At 44.3% G+C, this 10,386-nt stretch overlaps 1 protein-coding gene across 2 annotated transcripts; it reads right to left on the bottom strand.

The window, feature by feature from the left end:
* Nucleotides 1-463: 463 nt before the first annotated feature.
* ACP5 (acid phosphatase 5, tartrate resistant) lies at nt 464-9,336 on the bottom strand. Of its 2 annotated transcripts, none has more exons than XM_088463409.1 (6): nt 9,301-9,336; nt 7,877-7,921; nt 5,132-5,411; nt 3,401-3,528; nt 2,924-3,269; nt 464-2,025 (listed from the first exon to the last, which is right to left on the bottom strand). In XM_088463409.1, exons 3-6 carry the CDS (start codon nt 5,402-5,404, stop codon nt 1,786-1,788), a joined length of 987 nt encoding a protein of 328 aa, XP_088319535.1. In that variant the 5' UTR covers nt 5,405-5,411; nt 7,877-7,921; nt 9,301-9,336; the 3' UTR covers nt 464-1,785. The 2 variants fall into 2 exon arrangements, with proteins under 2 accessions (XP_088319535.1, XP_088319534.1); XM_088463408.1 differs by lacking the exon at nt 9,301-9,336 and adding an exon at nt 9,079-9,130.
* Between the last annotated feature and the right edge of the window lie 1,050 nt (nt 9,337-10,386).

Raw genomic sequence — 10,386 nt, 5'->3', positions numbered from 1 at the left:
AGCGCACAGAGCAACTGCTCTTCTGTCCCTCCACTATTAGCGTAGGACGCAACCAAATCTAAAATGCATGTTAGACATTTTTTGTAATCATACATAGTATCAAGATAAATATTTTCTACTAAAAAATAAACATTGTACCTGAGCCCCTGAATGTGGGTTCTCCATGCTGAAAATTCAGGGGGAAAAAAAAATTGCATAGAAAATTTAAGTTGAAATAAACATTTTTATATTATGAAATAATTTTCTTATCCATATTTTGTGTCCGTTAGTAATTTTTTCTTTTTTGCACTAGTTTGTCAGGATTGTCATGTTGGAACCTGTTACAATTTCTGCACTGTAACCCATATTATTTTGTTGTAACCTCTGTACATGGCTGCAGAAAGGGTTTGTGTTGTGTTAATAAAAAAAAAAGGTAACAGATCAAGAAAAAAATTAAATAAAATAAAATAAAAAAACAACAGCATTATTGCAAACATTTAATGTCTGTACAATTTAAAAAGATACAAAATACTGTTGAAAGGATAAATGTAAACAAAAATCCCAACAAGAAAGATTAAAAAGACAAACACTTTTGAAATATGCAGAAACCACAAATATAAATAATTAGCATCATGTGTCACGTACACAGGAGGCATCATGTGCTGATCAACAGCTGCACGTCATATGAAGGAATGACAAGAACACGTGCTAGTTCCTTAAATCGAACGTTCTCAGAACTCATTAGTCCCTCCCTATAGTCCTGTGACAAGTACATGACAAATACGACAAACCATTGGGAGTTTTAAGTTTATACTTAAAAAAAAAAAAAAAAAAAAAAAGAAAATATACACACACAATAACAGTGGCCTAAATCAGAATTTGTAATTTAAACGTTCGCTTATTATCGCCTATATTTCAGATATATTTGTAGAAAATATATGTTGAGAAGATTAGATAAGATTTATTATATAATAATTACATAGTGCTGGTTACATCCAATTTGTGCGCTGGACCAATATTCCATCTACTGGGAACTAGTGAAAGCAGACACTTTGCGTGTCACGCAGGGCCAGCTCAAGGGGCGGGCTGTCAGGGCAGCCACCCATAGCGCTTTCACCCCTGTCTTGGGCTGTCAAAGAGTACAGCAGCCTTCAGAGCCCAGTTCCCATGTAACCCATTCTGTTACCCCGCAGGCTGCGGTCTTACATTTCCCCCCCGACATGCAGCAGTCCACACCGTCCATAGCAGGCAGCCATCTTGTCTGGAGTGGAGACGGGTCACTATGCCAGCCGGCAAGGGAGGGGGCTCCGGCGCATTGACAAGCGGGGAGCTTAACAGAGTCGCAGGGCATCAGACAGAAAGCAACCTACCGGGGTCACCAGAGGAAATCTTTGCCCTGAGCTCCACTTGGTCTAGAACAGGCCCTGGTCCCTGGTCTCCTGCCTCGGAGATGTCCCAAGCTCCACCTAGGCTGTACGCTTGCGAATATTGCTTCAGCGCACAAAATTACCTCCACATTTTAAACCGCTTTCTACCTGGATTTTGACTTCTACAAATCAGAATGATTAAAATTGTAAAAACAAACAGTAAAATTCAACGTCATTTATAAACCAATTATTTGTTCACATTGAATGGCACAATCATAAATATTAAATATTGCTACTTAAAAATGGTTAGTCCCTGATCTACTCAGTAGAAGACCGACGCCATAGTCTTCACGTCATGGAAAGGATCTGATTAACGATCAACGGAAAAACGTCCACTATTATGCCAGGACAGCTAGCGATGGTTGCGTAGCGGAGGAGGTTACAGCTGCCGTGGATGCAGGGTGGTGTGGAAGGTACTTTTGCCCCCAGACTGTATATAGGTTATATTCAGTTCCTTAGGGGTAGCCTGCATGTAGACAAAGCTCCCCATAGTCTCCTCATCACCTTGGAAGAAACGTAGATAACCTTCAGGAACGTCGTGCTCGTGCTTCCGGGAATTCTCCATAAAATTTCCAGCACCGCTCAGCACATACCCGATGCCGCTCTCATCCTGCAGGTACTAGAGCAAGAAAAGCAAAAAGGTGACCGTGAAAATGTGGTGTAGAAAAGAGGAGTCTCCAATTCTGCACACCTCACAAAAGACAAAAGGGTGAAAGTACCAAGCTGACAATATGCCACTTAACCCCCCCCACTGGTTATTTAGAGCTAAACATTGGACAACGAGATGGAATAATAGGCACAGTAAGAACTGCTTTGCCCTGATTTGGGCACAATGAAGGGGATTTGGGGAGGGGTATTACAAGGTATTGTGAGAGATTTAAAATACTCTCTCGACAATATGCAAAACAGAAAAACTCTCTGATCCCTGAGCCATTGGGAACCTTATATTGGAGAGTAGTCTGCCATCTGTGGTGTCATGTTGTGTCTATGAAAGGCTACCTTAGTATTGCAGAGCTGAAGAGAATCGTAAATGAAGACACACCCATCTACTTTACACAGATCACAGTTATGTCCCTCAGTATTTGCTGCTCAAACTGATTGTCTGGGAGGGATGCGATCAGAATGCCGACCACTGGGATTCCGGCATTCAGAATGCCGACACTGGAATCCAGACAGCAGTCAGAATCCCGAACGCTAACATCCCAACGGTCAAGTATTAGGGTTAGGGAGGGGGGTTGGGTTAGGCTGCTGGGGGGGGGGGGGGAGGGCTAGATTTAGGGAAAGAGTTAGAGTGGTTACCTACAGGGGTGGCGCATAGCAGGATCTGTACCCAACCCAAGCTATTGATACCTCTGCCCCAATCTCATTCCATCATTATGTTCTTTAAACAGATGTTTTTACAGACGGGTCGTTGGTATAAACCCCACAATACTAGAGTGTACTTAATTGTAACAGATACCTACACCCGACTCCCCATTCTATTCCTATGAAGGTAAAGGGTTTTGGGCAGCAGTTACCTGCATGTTGTGGTCATGACCACACAGATAGGCAGTCACTCTGTATTTCTTCAGCAAGGGCTCCACGTGATGTTGGAGGCAATGAGTGGGACCATGCTCCGCTATGGACCACACCGGGTAATGCCCGGCCACCAGCAGGTATTCCTCCTTGGAACTCTGCAGTTTCTCCGTCAGCCACGCCAGCTGTTGGTCTGCCAGCTTGGCATTGGTCGCCCCGGTGGGTTGCTCCCCCAGCGAATCATCAGAATTCCCGCACAAGACGATGGTGTCCAGGAGAAGCAGCCGCAGAGAGACATTCGTGCTTGGGATCCTGAAGGACAGGTCATAGTACAGATCCGGGTATTTCCTGTACGGAGGGACGAAAAGTCATCGGTTTCCAGCTCTTCTCCATTTATTATGGGGTGTTAGTGAGCAAAAAACAAACACATTCCGCAATAACCTGGTCCTTAAATATTCCAGTACAATAAATGGCATTACCATCGAGAGGAGACGTTGGAGTAAGCCATCTGAGCAGTCACGTTTCCGCTGTGGTCGTGGTTCCCAGCTATAACGTACCAGGAAACATTGCGCAGGGAGGGCGCGTTGAACACCGACTCGAAGGTCGTCTGGGGAGGTGATGAAGTCACAGGTGATTAATGTATCCTAGTGAATCCTAATTAAAACCCCTTATAGATGACCAAAAAAATATATAAATAAAACTAGAACCTATCACCTTCCTTGTCCCATCAGGTTTAGCATACGTAATAAAAGGTGCCCAGCATGGAAAGTGCACCCACTACTGTAGCTTTGCCCCACATCAGTGAGAAGTGACGACATGGGGGGGGGGTAGATGCTGCTGGCTGTGTAAATTACATACATAATGTGATGTATATCTGCCCTTTCCCCTGGCATGAAACCATACACATGAGAATGCAGCCTGTACATTAGGAATCGGTGATATCACAGAGGCGCTCTGTCAGTATTCATGAGGCCTTGCCTTGGCTGCTGGTGAATGGATGGGCTAAATGCTCAGCATTGTTTTAGCCCAGAACATGGCTTCCTCCTCTGCGTGGGCGACCAGTACACACTGGAAAAGACATTTTCGCTAAAGAACATAATGAACCAACTCCTGTCTTGTTATTCAGTGGAAATTACAACAGAACTGGTCGAGCACGGATAAGCCAGCTATCCACGTTCCCTATATATTATCCAACCACTGGACCTTCGTAAAGGAACTTGAAAGTCTAGTAAACGTTGTAGGGATCCACAATGGGCCTCATTTGTGCTTCAGAGCACATCCCTAATCCACAGATTCTCAAACTCGGTCCTCAGGACCCAAACAGTGCATGTTTTCCAAGTCTCCTCAAGGAATCACAAGTGAAATAATTAGCGCCACCTGTGGATCTTTTAAAATGTGTCAGTGAGTAATGAATACACCTGTGCACCTGCTGGGTGACCTGGAAAACGTGACCTGTGTGGGGTCCTGAGGGCTGAAGTTCAGAACCACTGCACAACGGTCAGGCAGACTTTCAGAGCCGATTCTGAGTAGGGAGCAAATACAAAATTACTTTTTTTTTTTTATCTGGAACAGACCATGGTGCAATGCAAGGGATGCAAATACATTTATTATTTGTGCATGCAGGGTATATACTAGCTGCTTTTACATGCAGCTTACAAATACTGGGCAGTTTTATTTTTATACTGTCATTTAGATTTGGGTTTGGTCAGGTCCCTCTCATATCTACATCTCTCTGCACATGTTACATCTGCCCCCTGCAGTGCAGTATGGTTTTGCCCAGGTGCAAAGTTACTTGTCCTTTTTTTTTTTTTTTTGCTTTGTTCCCAATCAGCAGCGGCCCCTATCCTCTTGGATGAAGGGGGCTGCCGCTACTGAAGGAGAGGGGGAGACACTGCAGTCCCAGGCCAGCACCTGTGTAATGGATCTGGCAAGCGCACAAGCGGCGATCCTGCCAATTAGGTCCTGCAAAGGATATTATTTTGGGTTATACATCCTCTGCCTTGAGATACATGGGGGAATTAATCGAAACTTGGAGAGATAAAATATCAACCAATCAGCTTCTCGCTATCAGGTTACAGGCCGAGTTAAAAAAAAAAAAGAGTCAGGAGCTGATTGATCGTTACTTTATCTCTCTCCACGCTTTGATAAATCTCCCCCATGATGGCCATTACTAAACCACACAAAGTATATAAGGCATTTATTTTTATTACCTCAAACCTGAGATCCGTTACATCTGTCACTCCGTCATAGTAGAAGTTGTCTCCAACAGACACGATGAAGTCGGCCCCCCAGTTGGAAACCGTTTCGCCCAGCTGAGTTGCAACCAAGGTCTCCTGCTTGGTGAAGTAAGGAGGAAGAGGCAGGCCGCCCCAGTCTCCAATCACCGCAAAGCGAAGTGAGGGCACAGTGTCTGCCAGCGGGTAGCAGAGAGCCTTACCAAGCACAGACAGGATAACGGCCAACAGGACAACAAGCTTCTCCATTTGGGACCTGGGTGAGACAGTGTAAGGATACTTAGGAGTGAATGGAACAGGATAGCTAGCTGGACAAGTAGAGCATGCAAACCTTCGTTAAGAACTTGGACAAGCAGTCAGCCAGTGCCAGTTTAATCCATGCAGGGTAAGATGATCAAAAGTTACTGACACCCAGAAAATGTTACAGCGTTTGACACAAACAAGAACAGTAATTTAGAGAAGATAATAAAAACAGTTCACAATAATATTCAACCAATAATACGAGGTGTGGCTATTAAATAACGAGACTGATGCTTTAATTTATCTTTAATTATATCAAATACATTTTAACTCCGTTCCCCTTCTATATCCACACACCCAGGGCCACCATCAGAAATTGTGACACCGGGACCGACAAAATAGACAGGGCCGCCCCAGCCCCCATTAAACAGGGAACCTCTAGAAAATGGAGGCATATGAAAAATAGCTGGAGCCAGGATAGGGGATAGTGACCGCAGCGCGCTGGTAGGAGTGGGCCCCCGGCCGGGCCTGTTAGTGACATTTACTTACTTTTATTGTGGCAGGGCGGGAGGGAAGTAGCAGATGGGCTCCTCGAGTGTCCAAGCCGGGGATTCCAATCCCGGCAGTCCCCCCCTGATGGCGGCCCTGCATTCTTATGTTCCATTGGTCAAAGCCGTGCTGAAGCTCATTATCTGTCAGCTGTCTCAACAGCTTCATTGTTTTATTCTTTACCTCAGTAACTGATGCAAAACGGGTTCTCGAGTACAGATTTGACTTTAGGGAAAAGAAAGAAGTCACAGGGTGCTAGGTCTGGCGAGTATGGAGGGAGTCTTGCACTGTAATTTGAGATGGAGCTGTGTGGGCTGGTGCGTGTCCTGGTGGAGGATGAAACCATTTTTTCACAACTCTGGCCTCTCATTTTTGTGGTAATGTGGATTCGCTGGTGCACCTTCTGGTACCCAGTCTTCCAAAATAACACCCTTGAAAACAATTAACATGGCTTTGAATTTGGATTTGCCTTGACGTGCTTTCTTCATTCTTAGTGGTGATGTTGTTTTCCAGTGCATGGACACGGGACGATGTGCTGTATGAACGATATCGTCCAAATTGGCCTGCTTGTACATACAACCAAAGATATAGTTATCGTCCAGAGGGAGCGCACATCGTTGGTCATTCATTGTACACACAAGGAACAATATATCGTTGAACAATATAGTTATCGTTCAAAGATATTGTCTCGTGTGTATGCCCCCTTAGCGATCGTACTGGAAGATCCAGGTTTCATCACAGGTAATAACTATCTAAAAAATGCGAATCTGCTTGAATTTGATCTAAAATGTCAAGTGTCTGTACAAACTCGCTTTAGATTTCTTTCTGCTCAGCAGTGAGAAGCCTTGGAACCATCTTAGCATCAAGATCTTATCATGACAAAAGTTTGTGCTAACTCGCCTAACAGTTTCATTGTCAATGTTTACCATTCGGATGCGGAGTTGACGGCCAATTAAAAAATTTTCTCAATTATTTCCACATTTCCGTTTGTTTTTGATGCGCAAGGCCCTCCGGGACGTTAATCATCTTTGACATCCTCACGACCGTCACTAAAACTTTTGTGCCACTCAAACACACGTGCAATACAGTATAATCTGCCCCGTAGGCCTCGGTGAGCATATGGAAAGATTCGGTGGGCAGTTTTGTCCAATTTAACAAAACATTTTAAGTTAACACGTTGCTCTACTTTTGTACGAAGCATTTTTTATGATGCACGAGAAAAACACAGCTTATTCGAACGCTGTGTGACAGCAAACTATCTGTGAGAGAGGGGTGAAACTTGCAAAACCGTTTTGGGATAGACCAAGGTCAATGTTCGGAGACTCCCTTAGCGTGTTTTTTTTTTTTTTTACAAGTACAGTCTTGATATTTAATAGCCACACCTGGTAATACAACCAGAAATAACAGAAGTCAGAGCCACTAGCACACGTATTGTATATCTATATATTTGGCCACCATCGGTCGAACAAGATATAGAAGATAGATCAGGATCTTAATGTGTGTTCACTTACCTGCTAGGTCTACAGCGAGTTCTTATTCATTCATTCGGAATGTAATTAGTGCATGTGTAGCATAGTTTAATCAGTCCCAGTAACAAGAATGCTCAAAACCCCAGATATGCATAGATCATTATATACATTTAAATGATGTGTCATTTATATTTTTACACCTACTTCCTACATGTGTATGGTATATTGCAGTTATGTATATAGAGCCAGGGGGCCTAGCGATATGTGAGAGTGCCGCCGTGGCATGCACTGAGGGGGTCGTGGGTGTGCTTCCTTGTGGTGCATGGGTACGCTTCTCCTACACTCCCGAGCGCCCCCAAAGAGGTGCATGCATTTCAGCTGGCATAAATTATGATTTCCCCTTCGCTGTACCCTTGATTAACCAAACATACACTCATGTAGAGTAGGTGGAAGAAATACGTACACAGGTGTGGGAGCTGCTGGCCGGAACCCCGTTATCCAGAATACCCTGACAACCAGAAAGGGAGAAAAAAAGTGAATACGTGCTGCTGTTCGGTGAAATTGTCATATACTGTACACAGAAACGATCTCCCAGGTGCTATCTCTATGGGGGAGATGTACTAAGCCGAACAAGCGTGATAAACTACCAACCAATCAGCTCCAACTGCCATTTTTCAAACACAGCCTGTAAAGTGACAGGAACTGATTGGTTGGTACTTTATCACTCTCTAAGGCCTAGAGGAGCTAATATGAGTGGAAAGCACTCTTGACCTGCCTAGTCTATCTCTTTTGGTTCAGATATATGGATATCTCCCTCAGCCGAGACGTGTGTCCGCGCGCAAACGGTGTATTACTCCGTCACTTATTATTAAACTCGGTTCAGAAACTTGAAATGTTGGATTTGCTGATCTCATTCCATCACGTGACTCCAGATCACCTGACGGCTTATCAGGAAGCTTCACAAACATTGACACGACAGTTAGTGTGAGTGTGCAATTCTGCCCTTTCGTAAAACTGTGCCGCACGTCAGCGGCAGGGAGGGGTTACATTGTGTGGTCTGATATAGAGTTGAATGGGGGGGCTCATTCTGGCTCATCTCTACATTGCTGTGTAAAAGCGTCAACCACCCCAGTATTTGTGTCTCTCATGTAAAAGCATGCAAAGAGAAAAATAATGATTTACTTACTACTGCAGTGACTGTCTGAGGGGGAAGGAGGTGTCTGAGTGTATCCACCATTGTGGTGTGTAATGTGTGTATGTGTATAGGAGGGCCTGCAAAGGCAGGTCACACTAGCTCAGGAAAGTGCCACCATATGTGATCTATATATAAAGCTGGTTTGTGTAGCCATGTGTGAAGCAGATGAAATTCCTGGGCACACATTATGTAACAATATGGTGGTACAGATAGCAATAACCCATCACAGGGTACAATACAGACCTCTTGCTATCGGACACGCTGGCACTTGTAGTACCACATTAGCTGTTAAACCACATCTATAATCTAAACATATACATATAAGCATTAAAGACATAGTTGTCTGACCAGCACTGGGCTCACTACAGCTCAATAATTAAATACAAGTGGTTATACTCCAGAAATAATAACAATAGCAATATAATATGTGTATATAACACAGCAGAAGAGGGGATAGTTGAACAGCTTACCTTGCACACAGGCTGCTCACTTCAGCTCTGACTATTCACATTTAAAAAAGTCCTTTGGCCTGAATAACACCCAACACAATACCTCACCCCTCACCCCCTCCTGTCTCAAATTACCCAACGTTATCACTGGAGGCTGACACAGCGACACCACAACTTCCTTACAACTACAACTGCTGGTGCTGCTACTAGCCTATATCACACTGCTGCACTGAGTGCACTCACCCAAACTCCTCACTATGGCCCAAACTAGTTTCCAACTTGCAAAGAGCACACAGGGCCCAGCCGGCAGCAGGGATGGGGGGTTCTGCTGTGTGAGTGCTGCAGTGCCAATGGTTTATGCACGGTTATTATCCCTGCAGCTAATGAGGGCTGATCATCAGACTCTCCTGATAACAGAATACAACAGCTTACATTTCCAGACTCACAAATGGAAACTTACATCTTTTACTTTATTTATAATACATTGTACTCGAATATTCACCTATGAGATGATAATGTTCATTTGTTTTCCTAAACCTATAAATCATTTATTTTTCTTGTATCATTTACAGGTGTGTTTTTCCTTTGCACATTGGTGTATTTGCATCTAAATGAAGTAATTAAAGGGTTTCTCCAGTTGAATAAATTTTTTTAACCATATCATCATTGTAATCATAGTATTATTATTATTGTTATTTGCACATTGCCTGTTCGGTGATGCCCGTCAGTATTTAGACTGTACCCATTCAGTGCCGTGATCCAGCCAGGCTGGTAATGGATGTGATGGGTCTGATGCAATGTTATGCCGCCCATACACGGTGCGATATGTACCTTGCGACGCGACGGGTTATCTGACGGCTGACATATCGGGCGGTCCCCACACACGGTGCGATCAGGCGGCCGACTGCCCGATATGCTGGCACCCCCCTCCCCCACCCGCATAGTGCTGAATGGTATTGTACCTCGCATCCCCAGATCAAATGAACCTGCAGTAAGATCTGGAGGTGCGATGTACGACCCCACGGGTGCGCGCTCTATCCGATATCATGCCCATACACGGTACGATATAGCAGCGATATCGTACCAAGCCGTCGGATTGGCTGCTATATCGCACCGTGTATGGGCATCTTTAGTAGAATGTATGTAAATAGACTAGCGGCGCTGTACCATCCATTATTTCTGATGACGGCATACCTACCCGTGTATATACTAGTATTTGTGGGCGTTGCTTTTACATTTTGTGGACACTCCGCCCTCCAAACCACACACGGTAAATGCATGATGGTGATATCCTGAACGGGGTTTGGTATATTCTGTCGACATGATTAA

This window comes from Taudactylus pleione, unplaced genomic scaffold (assembly GCF_031769625.1).
Source record: "Taudactylus pleione unplaced genomic scaffold, aTauple2 ptg001362l, whole genome shotgun sequence".
NCBI classification, from domain to species: domain Eukaryota; kingdom Metazoa; phylum Chordata; class Amphibia; order Anura; family Myobatrachidae; genus Taudactylus; species Taudactylus pleione.
Note: the sequence above shows the minus strand (reverse complement) of the source record. Positions and strands in the feature narration are given on the sequence as shown.